The sequence below is a fragment of the Mercenaria mercenaria genome, chromosome 10 (assembly GCF_021730395.1).
Source record: "Mercenaria mercenaria strain notata chromosome 10, MADL_Memer_1, whole genome shotgun sequence".
Taxonomy (NCBI): Eukaryota; Metazoa; Mollusca; class Bivalvia; order Venerida; family Veneridae; genus Mercenaria; species Mercenaria mercenaria.
In genome coordinates this window covers 73,799,467-73,816,006 of record NC_069370.1, presented here as the reverse complement: position 1 = coordinate 73,816,006, position 16,540 = coordinate 73,799,467, and the positions used below count along the sequence as shown (strand labels likewise).

Below are 16,540 nucleotides of genomic sequence, written 5' to 3'. Positions count from 1 at the left end.
GGTGAGCTAAAAACAAAACAACCAAGCCATTTAAGATTTGTGGTTTATTTACCAGGGTTCATTGTTAACATGCTTGGACATTGAACTACTCAAGCCAACAAGCTTGTGGTTCAATTCCTACACATCTGAACTCTAAACCGTGGTAAATAAGATGACAAACCACTCAAAGGCCTTGATTATTTGTTTAGTAATGATTTCTGAAATTCTACTGAAGTTGCTATCTGTTTTAAAACATATATATAGTAATGTTCATTTGGATGGATTTCCACTAACCATTCCATTTTATACTTTTATCAAGTGAGATTCATGAAAAAATATGTAAGAACATGAAACAAGAGGGCCAAGATGGCCCTAGGTCACTCACCTAAGAAACACACCATAACAGTGTAAAACATGTTTGACCTAGTGATTTCATGGAAACAAATATTTTGACCAATTTTCATTAAGATTGGACCAAAAAATTGGTCTCTTGTGATAAAACAAGCATTTTCTTAGATTATGATATGACCTAGTTTTTGACCCTAGATGACCCATGTTCAAACTCGACCTAGATTTTATCAAGGCAATCATTCTGACCAAAATTCATGAAGATCAATTGAAAAATACAGCCTCTATCACATATACAGTTTTTTCTTTGATTTGACCAAGTGACCTAGTTTTTGACCCAAGATGACCCATATTCAATTTCAACCTAGATTTCATTAAGACAATCATCCTGACCAAATTTCATAAAAATCAATGGAAAAAAACAGTCTCTATCGCATACACAAGATTTTTCTTTTATTTGACCTAGTGACCTAGTTTTTGACCTCAGATAACCCATATTCAAACTCGACCTAGATTTCATCAAGGCAATCACTCTGACCAAATTTCATGAAGATCAATTGAAAACTACATCCTCTATTGCATACACAATGTTTTTCTTCGATTTGACCTAGTGACCTAGTTTTTGACCCCAGATGACCCATTTTCGAACTCGGCCTAGATTTTATCAAGGTAATCATTCTGGCTAAATTTCATGAAGATCAGTTGAAAAATACAGCCTCTATCGCATACACAAGGTTTTTCCTTGATTTGACCTAGTGACCTAGTTTTTTATCCCAGATGACCCATTTTCGAACTCGGCCTAGATTTCATCAAGGTAATCATTCTGACCAAAATTCATGAAGATCAATTGAAAAATACCGCCTCTATCACATACACAAGGTTTTTCTTTGATTTGACCTAGTAACCTAGTTTTTGACCCAAGATCACCCATTTTCGAACTCGGCCTAGATTTCATCAAGGCAATCATTCTGACCAATATTCATGAAGATCAATTGAAATATACAGCCTCTATCGCATACACAAGGTTTTTCTTTGATTTGACCTAGTGACCTAGTTTTTGCCCCGAGATGACCCATTTTTGAACTCGGCCTAGATTTCATCAAGGGTATCATTCTGACCAATATTCATGAAGAATAATTGAAAAATACAGCCTCTATCGCATACACAAGGTTTTTCTTTGATTTGACCTAGTGACCTAGTTTTTGACCCGAGATGACCCATTTTCGAACTCGGCCTAGATTTCATCAAGGCAATCATTCTGACCAATATTCATGAAGATCAATTGAAAAATACAGCCTCTATCGCATACACAAGGTTTTTCTTTGATTTGACCTAGTGACCTAGTTTTTGACCCGACATTACCCATTTTCGAACTAGGCCTAGATTTCATCAAGGTTATCATTCTGACCAAAATTCATGAAGATTAGTTGAAAAATACAGCCTCTATCGCATACACAAGGTTTTTCTTTGATTTGACCTAGTGACCTAGTTTCTAACCAGAGATGACCCATTTTCAAACTCGGCCTAGATTTCATCAAGGTTATCATTCTGACCAATATTCATGAAGATTAATTGAAAAATACAGCCTCTATCGCATACACAAGCTAAATGTTGACAGACGACGGACGACAGAAGCCGGACATTGAGTGATCAGAAAAACTCACCTGAGCATTGCTGAGCTAAAAATGTAAACACAAGAATAAATAAGTAAGCACTTTAACATTTATTCTAACACGACCAGTGAATAACCTACATACATGTAGAGCAAAATCTATTTCGGGTTATTCTGCAATAAACCACTCGCGTGCAATGACGTCATCCGATCCAGGTGCGTAGCACGGTCGTAAAAAGTAGTTACCATTTTTTCTAACACTGTTGATACTAGTATGTCGTGTTAGAATCGAAATAACAAGTTCCCAAGTGTGATTTATCGTAGAATAACCCTACTTTTTCGTTCTTATGCGAAACAATATATCACTCAGGCCTACGGCCTTCATGATATATTCTTACGCATAAGAACTCAAAACACGGGTTATTTTACGATAAACCATACTTGGGAACTTATTATTTCTTAAACATACTGTAGCTGTTTAAACAGTGTTGAGTTACTATGCATACAAACACAGACTGCTAAACATAAAAAAATATCTCAAATAGTCCTGGTATTTTATTGATGCCACACATTCTAGCTATAGTAGGCCACTATTGTATTTTCAAATTTAAATTTTGATTCTGTTTGCACACATAATTTAATCATCACCCTGAATTCTCAGATTTTAACAAAAAAATTAGTGAACATAAATGGCAACAAGAGCTCGTAGAACACAAAATGTCCCCCTTAATGCTTTCAGTTATTGCATAAGGAACAGAAATTATTTGGTCACTGTGCACTGGACGTTTGACATACTAACCTCAAATTAATAATTATGGGTAATTTACCAGCCATCAGTAACCTCCATATCAAATGTGATCTTAGACCAAAGTATTCTCTAGTTATTTGGAAAAAAAAAAGTTCTACTGTGCTGGGTCAATGTGACCTTGACCTTTGACCTACTGACCACAAAATCTATAGGGGTCATCTGCTGATTATGATCAACCTCCCTTTTAAGTTTCTGGATCTTATGCCCAATCATTCTCAAGTTATCATGCGAAAACGGTTTAACTGTTCCGGGTCACTGTGACCTTGACCTTTGACCTCAAAATCAATAGGGGTCATCTGCTGGTCAAGATGAACATCCCTATAAAGTTTCCTGTACCTAGGCCCAAATGTTCTCAAGTTATCATCCAGAAATATTTTAACTGTTCCGGGTCACTGTGACCTTGATCTTTGACCAACTGACCTCAAAATAAACAGGGGTCATCTGCTGGTCATGATCAACCTCCCTATAAACTTTCATGACCCTAGGCCCAAGCGTTCTCAAGTAATTGTCCAGAAACGGTTTAAATGTTCGGGGTCACTGTGACCTTGACCTTTGACCTACTAATCTCAAAATTAGAAGGGGTCATCTACGACTCATGAACAACCTCCTTATCAACTTTCATGATCCTAGGCCCAAGCGTTCTTGAGTTATAATCCGGAAACCATTTAACTGTTCCAGGTCACTGTGACCTTGACCTTTGACGTACTGATTTCAAAATCAATAGGGGTCATCTGCTGGTCATGACCAACGTCCCTATCAACTTTCATGATCCTAGGCCCAAGCGTTCTTGAGTTATCATCCAGAAACTGTTTAACTCTTCAGGGTCACTTGAACCTTGACCTTTGACCTACTAACTTAAAAATCAATAGGGGTCATCTGCTGGTCATGACCAACCTCCCTATCAACTTTCATGATCCTTGGCCCAATTGTTCTTGAGTTATCATCCGGAAACTGTTTAACTGTTCTGGGCCACTGTGACCTTGACCTTTGACCTACTGACCTCAAAATCAATAGGGGTCGTCTGCTTGTCATGACCAACCTCCCTATCAACTTTCATGATCATAGGCCCAAGCATTCTTGAGTTATCATCTGGAAACTGATTGGTCTTCGGACAGACAGACCTACCTACTGACCTACATATGCAAAACAATATACCCCACCTTCTTCGAAGGGGGCATAAAAGGTTAAGGAAGAAAGGTCTGTTTTTCCACAAATTTGTCATGACCAAAAAATTTACAGTTTTAATTTTTGGGGTGTAAAGCTAAAATGACTCTAGCTATAACAAAACTCTAAATCTTGTTACTATCACAGCTGAAGACCTTTCAAAGTTATGCAAAGATTACTGCAAAACTGGTAAAAACTTTCAAATGCTGTAAAATCAATTAACACTATTGAAGCAATATTGTTTCGACTGGGTGGTGAGTCTTTGTATGAAGTTTGAGCAGGACATTCTGTTTGAATGCTTTCCCACACTGTCCACACTGATATGGCGTGTCCCCTGTATGCTGACGTAAATGTGTCTTCAGATTCCAGTTATTTGTGAACGATTTTCCGCAGTACTGACAAACACATGGTTTATCATTTGTATGAGTCTTCCTATGTCTGTTGAGACCATTAGCGGCTGCGAAACTCATCCCACACTCCGAACATACGTATGGACGTTCTCCGGTGTGGCACCGTAGATGACGTTTCAGGTACATGGATTTCTTTGCTACAATTGATACTTAATAAAAGCTTGACTGACAAGAATGGCCTTTGTACTTAATAAAAGCATGCCAAGGCTTCAATTTATTGCTCCAAAATTGGCCTTATGGTAAAAACTAGACTAAGTACTGGTGACATAATTATGACATTTTATAATGACCCCAGAGGAGCTTGAACCTGTCACTGTGACCTCCAGGTAGTGTGACAGTACACCTGTCCACTAGACCAAGCTAACCATCAATAAAGAGGATTTTCTTTGCATAAAAAAGTATTGTCAAAGGTGACTTAAGTACAAACGAATGCCAATGATAGTCTACTCTCTGACGTATGGTTTAAACTATTGTTTTTAGCTCCTGATATTCAATAGAGCGCAGAAACCTATGGGTACCAGCTAAATGTTTCAGCGTATTTGATTGAATAACTTGCTTGTTTTTAATAAAATATCCATGTTCTGCTAGACCTGACCATCAACCGGACTATAGTTACAAGTGAAATCCCTTGCTGTAATTTAGATAGGTGGTCACCCATGAATTTGGTAGAGAGTACCCAAGGAATGTTTGTGGTGTGAAATTATTTTGAATTTGGATCAGCAGCTTCAGAGAAGATTCTGGAAGTTTTCCACACGGCAATGTTTTCTTAACAAAAAAGAATGATTTGAAAGAATTTGAAAGAGTCACTTAAGGTACACTGATGTGAAATTATTCTGAAATCAGGTCAGTAGTTTCAGAGAAGAAGGTTTTCAATGATTTCCAAATTGTCATACAGGGAACACTAACGCCCGACTGGCAACCATGTTTTTTAATGGAACAGAATGATCTGAAGGAATTTGGTAGGTCACTCAAGGAACATTTCTGTGAAATGATTTATACATTAGGCCAGCTGTTTCTGAAAACCAGAATTCAGCATAGATCATTTGAAGGGATCTGAAAGGGTGCAAATATTGTGGATGGCAGACTGATGGGTGGATGATGAATGTATGGAGAGCCAATAATCCTAAAAACACCTTCAGGGAAAAATAACATGAATTAAGTGCTCAATAAACATAAATAAGTGTAAAATTTAAGGATCAGCTGTCACTGTTTCAAACAATTACATTACTTGACCAAATCTGATTTAATCACCTTTAATAATCAAATTTTACGTTGTAGAAAAACATTCAAACATGCACAACTACCTTAACAAGGCAAGTTTCTCATAACAAGAAAAAGAAGTTATTTTGAAAAAGCCATAAAAATACATTGGTTATGTAACTGCATATAGTGGGTACAAACCTGCATATCCACAAACATGACAGACAAAAGGTCTCTCACTGGAATGCACACTCATATGATGTTTCAAAGATTCTGGGGTCTTGAATTTGAGGTCACAATGAGGACAGTCTATATCCGGTTCGCGATTGCAGTACAACTTGTGCTTCTTCAGCAGATTATGATAGTAGAACGCTTTGCCACAATGCTCACACTGTAAATCTTTCCGCTGATTGTGACGTCGTAAATGACTCTGTAATGTCACTTCACATGTGAACGTCCTTTCACACAATCTGCATTTCAGCTCAACATCATTTCTGTGAGAAATGAGATGGTCAGCAACTTCATGACGTGAATTGAACTTCTTGTCACAAATAAGGCATATGAGATGCTCATTTTTCTCACACTGGCGCTGGTGTGCTTTATATGATTTAGAACCAGGGAAAGACTTACCACACCATCTACACTGTTTTGGACCATCAGTGTTCTCTTCTTTGTGCACTTTAGTCATGTGATACTGAAGTTTTTCTTTGCTGATATATTTAGTGGCACAAGTACCACAGTTGTAACTCCCGGAATTTTCACTTTTATTTTCTTTTATTCTGTTCCATGAACCTTTCATCTTTGAGATTTTATTTCCTTTCCGTTTTAACTGACTAGGTAGGACCTTTTCTTGAGGTTTGACAACCCCTTTTTTAAGCGAGTCATTTAGAGATGTAAATTTTTCATACGTACAGAGCACATTGTTTAAGTAACTGTCACTTTTTAAGGCACTATTACAGGCATCATCAGACTGATCTGACTTGTTCCCTGAATTTTGAAAAGGCAAATCAATGTCATGATCAGTTTCCTCATCAATTTCTGTTGACTTGTTCACTTCTGAATTCTTAACACCCTTTGATGTTTTTTGGTATCTTTCTGATTTCTTGTATGTTTTGTCCTTTGTTTTTGTGACCTTTCCTCGATTTATATACAGCCTCAATCTGTTAGTTCCATCCCTGCCTGGAATAACTGATATATCGCCTTCCTTTGACCCGCCTTTATGTTTTCCCTTTTTCCTCTTTCTTTTGTTTTTTCTTCCTTTAATTTTAACAGTTTCAATATTATCTGCATCATCTTTATCATTACTTACTGTACCATCAGTTTTAACATTTTCATCAAAGATGTCTAATCCAGTTTCCAAATCATATTCATCAGTGTCATTAACTTCATCATCTTTAAACTGTGCTTGGTCACTCTCTAATATATCAGTTAAATCTGTCTGAGTAAATTTGCAAGCATTTTCCAGCCTGGGAAATCCTGTCCTTGTGCTATGATAGTATATATATGTTCCTGTGAAATGCATTTTCTCCAAATGATCATGAAGTTTACATAAAGTACAGAATTTTGTCTTACAATATCCACAAATATAGGATGATGAGGAACTACCTTCTTTGTCCAAACAACAGTGAGTCTTTATTGCTGCAACAGTTTCTTCTGCTACATCCACAGCAGTTCTATGTAACTTATCACTGTTTGTACTAAAAGTATTACATTTTTTAATGTTATTCTCTACTGCTTCTACAATGTCAAAATTCTTTCCATCTTCACAATCATTATTTCCAATCAAAGCTTTCTCAATTACATACTTTTCATTAGAACCTTCAATGACTAAATATTCTTCAGCATTATGGGAAACTTGTGTCACCTGTTTGTAACTTGGTAACAGAGAGACATTATAATTATCAACAGACAAAATACTAGTATGTTCAAACTGTTCTGAATCAGCTTTATGATTATTTGAACTGTCTTTCGATAAAAAATGTGATCTCTGCCCATCTAGATCAACACTTTGACAAGTGTCAATCTTTTTCAGACAATTGTGTCTAGTTTCACCAAACTCTTTATAACTTGGCTTATCAGCAAGAAGGCTGGCATCCCCAGATGGCATAACACCGTAAGAATTTGCTTGTTCTGGCAGATTTCCCTCATCTTCAAAGAAATACTTTGAGGAATTGCCTGTATTTGTGTTCAGCGCAAAACTGGACTGTTGTATTTGAGCTGGGATGTGGGTATTTGGTGAACTGGATTGTTGTATTTGAACTGGGATGTGGGTATTTGGTGAACTGGAGCCAACACTTTGTTGCAGAAACAGTCCAGGTTCAGTTGGCTGATTGTACTGAGGGAAAGACGGTATAAGCATCAAGTTCTGTTTACTTTCTAACCCATCCTCTGCAAAGCCAGGCTCTTTGTCAATGTGTTCCATTCTTACATTTCTGAAGAGTAATAGATAATCATGTTAATAGTGCAAAACCAATGAAGAGGAAAAATGTGATATGTGAAATAAAACATTTCTAGTCCTATTCCATGTGTTCTTAAAAACTGTACCCAACTGCAAATAAATATTTTTTACGGTTAAAGTGTTGACAATACTTTTATATTTCTTTTGATTCCTAAAACACGGGTACTAAACAGTGCTGCGGTACCGCCTGCCTAAAACACAGGTACTAAACAGTGCCTGCGGTACCGCCTGTGCCAATGAGGAATGAAGGCACTTCGCTTCCGGTACTGCAGGTACTTCGTCAATGTTTACAAATCAAGCGAGATCGGTGAGTGATTTTTTAAAAATTTTGTCATTTTGTTGCTGCATGGAGCATTTTTTCAACAAGAGGGCCAAGATGGCCCTAGGTCGCTCACCTAAGAAACACTCCATAACAGTGTAAAACATGTTTGACCTAGTGATTTCATGGAAACAAATATTCTGACCAATTTTAATTAAGATTGGACCAAAAAATTGGTCTCTTGCGAAAAAGCAAGCATTTTCTTAGATATGACCTAGTTTTTGACCCTAGATGACCCATGTTCAAACTCGACCTAGATTTTATCAAGGCAATCATTCTGACCAAATTTCATAAATATCAACTGAAAAAAACAGTCTCTATCGCATACACAAGATTTTTCTTTAATTTGACCTAGTGACCTAGCTTTTGACCTCAGATAATCCATATTCAAAACCGACCTAGTTTTCATCAAGGCAATCACTCTGACCAAATTTCATGAAGATCAATTGAAAAATACATCCTCTATTGCATACACAATGTTTTTCTTCGATTTGACCTAGTGACCTAGTTTTTGACCCCAGATGACCCATTTTCGAAATCAGCCTAGATTTTATCAAGGTAATCATTCTGGCTAAATTTCATGAAGATCAGTTGAAAAATACAGCCTCTATTGCATACACAAGGTTTTTCTTTGATTTGACCTAGTGACCTAGTTTTTGAACCCAGATGACCCATTTTCGAACTTGGTCTAAATTTCATCAAGGCAATCATTCTGACCAAAATTCATGAAGATCAATTGAAAAATACAGCCTCTATCGCATACACAAGGTTTTTCTTTGATTTGACCTAGTGACCTAGTTTTTGACCCCAGATGACCCATTTTCGAACTCGGCCTAAATTTCATCAAGGCAATCATTCTGACCAAAATTCATGAAGATCAATTGAAAAATACAGCCTCTATCGCATACACAAGGTTTTTCTTTGATTTGACCTAGTGACCTAGTTTTTGACCCGAGATGACCCATTTTCGAACTCGGCCTAGATTTCATCAAGGTTATCATTCTGACCAAAATTCATGAAGAAGAATTGAAAAATACAGCCTCTATTGCATACACAAGGTTTTTCTTTGATTTGACCTAGTGACCTAGTTTTTGACCCCAGATGACCCATTTTCGAAATCGGCTTAGATTTCATCAAGGTTATCATTCTGACCAATATTCATGAAGATTAATTGAAAAATACCACCTCTATCGCATACACAAGGTTTTTCTTTGATTTGACCTAGTGACCTAGTTTTTGAACCCAGATGACCCATTTTCGAACTTGGTCTAAATTTCATCAAGGCAATCATTCTGACCAAAATTCATGAAGATCAATTGAAAAATACAGCCTCTATCGCATACACAAGGTTTTTACGTGATATGATCTAGTGACCTAGTTTTTGACCCGAGATGACCCATTTTCAAACTCGGCTTAGATTTCATCAAGGTTATCATTCTGACCAATATTCATGAAGATTAATTGAAAAATACCACCTCTATCGCATACACAAGGTTTTTCTTTGATTTGACCTAGTGACCTAGTTTTTGACCCGAGATGACCCATTTTCGAACTCGGCCTAGATTTCATCAAAGTTATCATTCTGACCAATATTCATGAAGATTAAATGAAAAATACAGCCTCTATCGCATACACAAGGTTTTTCTTTGATTTGACCTAGTGACCTAGTTTTTGACCCGAGATGACCCATTTTCGAACTCGGCCTAGATTTCATCAAGGTTATCATTCTGACCAATATTCATGAAGATTAATTGAAAAATACAGCCTCTATCGCATACACAAGCTAAATGTTGACAGACGACGGACGACAGACGACACAGACGACGGACGCCGGACATTGAGCGATCAGAAAAACTCACCTGAGCATTGCTCAGGTGAGCTAAAAATCGGGGAATGTAGTGGGGTGTAGATGTATCTTATGTACATATCCATGCTAAATTTTGTGGCAAATGATCAATTTCCTAGAAACGCAAGGACAAATAAGTTGGTAATGAAACGTGAATTTTTTTACATCAGTGACTGTTTAGACTCATTTCTTTTCGCTGACCCAAACCATATCATCTTTGCTGTCGTAAATCATATTTATAAATGACATGTGATCTGCCAAAACATAAAATGTGTCCAGAAAATTCCGAATTTGAACGTTATTTTTTTTTTTTGCGGGAACACAAGTACAAGTACAAGTCCTGACAAGGAGGTAGTTTCTTTTCCTTTTTGCACAATTATGTAGTTGCATTGTCCAAGCATCAATTTTCATACAAATCCAAAGGATAATTTGACTACCATCGATATTTTGTTTCTGAATCCTACAATAAAGCTCAAGCAATCAAATTCTATTAAAGGCATGTTCTTGACAATTATGAGAAAACTGCTTGTCAATGACCACAACTAGTCAATGCAAAAAAATCAATGGGTTTATGTATAGGGGTAGGGTATTTTTATAGGTAGAGCAATAGACTACACTGGTAGCTAACGAAAGAATTTCAATCTCTTACACATGTTACAAGTGATTAAATTTGACATGGATGTATTCTGTTATTATCTCTCTTTAATGAATATCTGTGTTGAAAGAACATTAGATTGCCTTTGAAGTCTCTCCAATACAAATTACAGCCACTGTTTAAATAGTTTCTCTATTTACCAAAAAAAAAAAAGCATGGTTAAAAATAAGTTAAAATATTTGTATTTTTTTTCAAAAGTTCAGACCAATTCTGTCCTTTGATCATTAAAACAGAAAATACATCTTTGAAAACTGACATGTAGATCTACATATGAAACCAGGAAGGTCTAATACGGGGAGTAGAAACTCCATATAAATCAATACATTTATCTGTTTTATGCTGTCGTCCATACCTGTAAATATTGACCAGTCGTTAGCGATCAATATTTTGTTTTCGCCACTATTGATTAGCGTGTAATTAGCATATTACCTCATGTTAATCATGGAGCTATAACACTTATTGTTCAAAGGGTTTACCAGTCACATGTTAAGTGGCGATAATTAGATGATCTGAGATTGATCTAAAGGGATTCTGAAGCAAAAACAGCATGCGACTGCATGTGGTGATATGCTTAATTATTATGAATTAACTCGAGCTCACTTCCCTGAAGAAATATTGCCACGTAACTTCAAACCTTTATCAAAGGGCCGATTTTTGTTGGATCTGAATAAAAAAAAAAGGAAAATAACAGAAAGCTGACACTTTTCTTAATCTTGTAGAGCCATAATTATTGTTTATAATGTCAGATTTCTACATACAGAAACAAACATTCTTCTTGAACGTAGGGAATGTTTCAAACGAAATTGTTGTTTAAACTCCAAAAATTAGTTTAATAAATTTAATCTTAAAACTGATGTGTGAAAAATACAATGTATTTAAATTAAAATAACATTATATTTTTTTAAAAAGGCCGACAACGAAGTTACATTTAGTATTCCGAACTTTTAGATAAAACTGCAGAAAATCATCTAGGTTTAACACGCATTTAAATGGTGAAGAACAGAGCAATATCATAAACAAATATTTTCAGGCAACAGTTTACAGTTTTGACTTGCTATTTTCATTAAAATATGTCCTAATTTTTTTGTTCTAAATACTCTGAATCAACAAGGCAAATATCATGTAAAAAACGACATCTTTCTCTCTGGGTAAGACAAGTCTAGATTTAGCCATTTTCACAGGGCGAAAAGTAACATTAATGTAGATATTTTCCATTTAAAAACAGATGCAGGCAATAATTTCATGGCAGAACTTTTGTTTTCAACAAAAAATTCAACAAATGCTTTCCCAGATTTTCACTGAAAGGACGAGTTAAACTGTAAGGCGTAAGTGTTTGAGTAATAGCAGAATAACCTACGGCATACGCTTCGATTGGAGGACAGCATAAGATAAGATAAATGCCGGTTTCAAGTACCCGTATCAGTTGTTCCAGATGAAACTGACCAAGATACAGAATACTTTTTTGTGCTTCCTGTGCCTTTAATATTTGTTTATAATACATATGGGGTCAGAATGTCACTAATAATAATATCTACTATAGGAGAGATCGCCATTACGTCACGCATAAATACCTGTTTATCTGGTGGTGGGTAAAACAAATGTTTTTACACCGTTTGTGTATGGGATCTGAATTTTTAATTTTTAATAACTTTTTCGCTCATTTATGGATTTTAAAAATTAAAAAAGTTTTGGAATGCTTAGGATTTTCATATTTTCCCATTTAAATATGGGTGGTTTTCAAAATAATGAAGCTTTTTCTTCTCTCTCACCTTACTTTAATTCAGTTTAGTTTTAGAATGTGTTTTGGAGCAAATTATATCCAAATCAATGTAGTCAATAAATGTGTGCAATTTTATCTTGATGGCTCAAGCAGTTTTGAAGTTATATTAAATTATATAGCTAATTTTGTCCCCTGTGCACCCAAAAAAGTGTGACATTTTACATGAAGTATGGTTTTCAACTGTGGCTTACTTTTTAAAACCATGTTTTATTGTTACAGCTTTGGCCTTTTTATGTAACTTAAACTCTGCACATTTAAATAAAATACTTCTTTTCATTTACCTACATCTTATTGTTACCAATATTTCACATCTTGTGAAGGAACCCCCTTCACAAAAAATAGTGAAAAAATACTAAATTTAAATGTTGAACATCACAATTTCATAACCTTATTACTTTTCTGAAGTCTTAATGTTTTAATAAGATCTTTATCCTTTCAGCTGTGAAGACACATTATGATTTTTTTCTTTAATAAATCAACTTTCTCAGAAACTTGATGGGTGTCTATACACCTAAAAATGTCCCCTGTGCACCTTTTCAGTTGTTAAGTGTCAGATTTCTTTTATTCTTTAATTAAAATGGGATTTTACTTTATTTTCCTTGAAAGGGAGTTACAACAGATACAAAAGCAGTGTTCAACTTCACATATTACTGACTGTTAAACATTCACAGAGCCAAAAGTGATGTCCCCTGTGCACCCTTTTTTGACATATATCAACTGTCATAGCATTACTGTAATTTGCAGTGGCAGTTCTATATTCTTAGCAGTGTGAATGCAAAGTTTAGGCATTTCTTGATAATTTAGCATTATATAAGAAACCCTGGACAATTTAAAATTCACTGTTTGCATTTTTTTCTGAAGTTGCCAATTTTCAAGTTTAAAAGTGGAAACATCAATTTTATTGCTTCTTAGGCTCTTAAGTTTACCTAAATATGTAATGTTCACTAGTAAATATTATGTAGTTAAAAGAATTTTACTTACCATGGACATATTCCATGAATAAATTTTTTGATACAATTTGTCCCCTGTGCACCCTTTTTAGTAAAATTATGAAGTATGTATGAATTTAACTATTCCATTTTATCATGCATGGCATTTTGTCATTTTTCTACTATGAATAAGCATTGCATGTAAATTAAATGATTTCAATGTGTTAGTTATGTATAAAGTCACTTATTTTTCATTTAAAGCATTACATTCTGTTGAATTTTCATGTTTTTGTAGTGAAAATTTTTAATTTTGTAGTTATTTTGTGGAATAAACTAATTTTTTTAATAGTATTTGTCTAAAGTTGATTACCATTAGTCTTTTTATGAATAGAAAACTAATAATGGATGAATATTACACTGATCTTCAGTATGTGTCCCCTGTGCATCTGTAAAATAATCAATTTTGAGTTGACAATTCTAGAAATTAGAATTACTGGACATTCTTGAAATTTGGCATGTGGTTTATAAACATGCAAAGTGTGAGAAAAAAATAGGTTTTATAATTATATGATAGTTATTTGCATTCAGCAACAACTTTTATAGGTAAAGTTTTATTTTCATGTCAGATTTGTGCAGAAAGGGTGATTTTTAAATCCAATGTCCACAAACATATGATTAAATAAGTTTCAAACCATACACATACACCCATTACTTATCATTTATGTTGAAAAAATTACTGTTATACATATTTCCTTGTCATAAAACCATGCAACATTTATCACCCATCTTACTGGAAATTCACTGAACTTTCAAATTAAAGGCTGAAATATTTTCTGATTGGCATTTCTCAACACTTTCCTAAAGTTATTTCCTTCAAATTTGAAGTATTTGCTATCATAAAAAATAGGTGACAACCATAAGAAATCAGTTTGAATTTTCAACCCCTATGTCACACTTTTGCTTCATTATTTTGAAAACCACCCATATCTACTTAAAATGAATATCCGTTTTAAATGACATAAGATTTTAATAGCGGCGTAGCGATCCTCCAAACATTTTGAAAAAACACTGTAAGTTAAGCGTTCATAATTAATCCATTTAATTTCGAATTTATAATCAAAAGTAATCAATAAATTGCTTGTTTTATACACTTTCCATTGACCAAAAAATTATTGATATTATTTGTGTTTTAAGAAAGCTTAAGCCGTTAGAAAAACATCACTGTTTACAAAAAAACATGGACGCTCGGCGTCGACCCACCCGGTCTTTGTCTTATCAGTTCTAAAAATAGAAAATACAATGGATTTGTTTACAAACACGATCACTCCTATAGCACTTTTATAACATGTTAGATCATCTTTTTTTACATAGGCAAACTGTATATTTTATTTCTTATAAGAACTTCCAGAAAATGTATAGTTTTGTACATATTTTCCATTTCATAAAATGAGTGGCTAATTGTTGCTAGATTAGGGTGAACCGCACTTACTTAAGTTACTAGTTACATAGATGATGGCCAAATATAATAAGATAAGATAAGATAGATAAGATAAATTTTATTTTGAGTCGGCAAGACAGAGAAACAAAATTTATGTTGTCTTATAACGCCTACAACAGTTAAACTCTACAAAACTACAAATAAGGACATACCTTACCCAAGCAATAATCAGCTAAATGCACCTAACAACCGTAAACAATTCGATTTTTCTCAACAATTCATTCGTTACAAATGCAGAAAAATGTTAAAAAGGGAGGTAACTAGGTATTAACTAGACTATTCTATCCGTACACCCGAACCATTTTAGTGTACCAATCGACAGTGAAGGGGGCAGGTAATCCAGACTAGAACCATTTCAGCTTCTGGCTTTATTCATATAGACCTAAATATATATTTAAAGGTCTATGGTTGGAATACTACTGTCCTATATTTCAAAGTGAAAGCATGCGCGTCTTTACTCATTCTAAATTTGCCCAAAATGTTGTCAAGCTCAGCAAAGGCGTAACTACCGTAACGGTTACGCATGTCATGTCTATGTTGTACTGCTACAGAAGCAATATGAACGTGCGTATAATTTTTTTTTTGCCGATTCATTTGTCGGACTTCAGCTATGAAAAAAAAAAATGGCATTTCTGTGTTTCCAAACTTTGTATTAAATTTTCAACTTTTAAAACAGAAATACATAACGCATAACGCTGTTGTTTACATAGTCAACCATCTGCAGTACATATAGCCTATCCTTAACAGTTGGTACCTAGCCATTCTGGGCGGAAGGTCCAACCTATCTCAAATGATTGTGCTGATATTATGAATTGAAAAAAAGGGAAATTAATGCTATTCAAGGATAAAACGAGATTTAAAAAAAAAATGTATCTCATTCCTTTTGTCTGCATTCGGCAACGTCTTTTAGACACTTGTTTACCAATGATGTAATAACATGTTTGTGTTGCTCTTCTATTAACAATGCTTAAGCGGCTTGAGAAGGAGTATATTTTTTCTAGAGTTAGGTTTTTTTGTAAAGTAAATGTTACTTGTCTGTAGATACTGGTCATCATTCATATCTCAGAGATATTCAATTGTCGGCAAAAAACAACCGGCGTCTGCCGTGGACAATCTTTTTTGACTGTGCACGAGTGCGACCCCGACATAATGTAAAAACATAAACTAGTAGGTTTTTTTTTTCACTAGCGAAAACTAAAAAATGCCGACCATCCGACTCACTATTTGAAGTGCTGAGTTGCAGGCAGCAATCGTATCTTTAAGGATGGTCTACATCAAGCGTTTTATTTCCTTCAAGTTTTTGAAAGCTAACCAAGGTCATAAAAAACATTTTCACTGTTTCTGTATTTTGTGCGCTTATTCTAGCATAAAACTGTTATTGTCAGTTTTGGGGGTGTTTTAACGGGAGATAAAAAAAAACGTGTGTTAACAGAAAGATTCTCGCGCTCACGTGCTGTTATAACACCTTTTTATATACGCGCGTTCCGTGGCAAAGCGTAAACGTATTACGGCCCCAAAACGGATAATTCAAAAG

The 16,540-nt window shown here is 34.9% G+C and overlaps 1 protein-coding gene across 2 annotated transcripts; it reads right to left on the bottom strand.

The window, feature by feature from the left end:
* Positions 1 to 2,020: 2,020 nt before the first annotated feature.
* On the bottom strand, positions 2,021 to 15,293 carry LOC123560203 (zinc finger protein 23-like). 2 transcript variants are annotated; one of them, XM_045352452.2, is made up of 3 exons: positions 15,164 to 15,293; positions 5,723 to 7,953; positions 2,021 to 4,458 (listed from the first exon to the last, which is right to left on the bottom strand). In XM_045352452.2, the coding sequence occupies exons 2-3, from the start codon at positions 7,941 to 7,943 to the stop codon at positions 4,136 to 4,138; spliced, it is 2,544 nt and encodes an 847-aa protein (XP_045208387.2). In that variant the 5' UTR covers positions 7,944 to 7,953; positions 15,164 to 15,293; the 3' UTR covers positions 2,021 to 4,135. The 2 variants fall into 2 exon arrangements, with proteins under 2 accessions (XP_045208387.2, XP_045208386.2); XM_045352451.2 differs by having other exon boundaries at positions 15,159 to 15,238.
* Between the last annotated feature and the right edge of the window lie 1,247 nt (positions 15,294 to 16,540).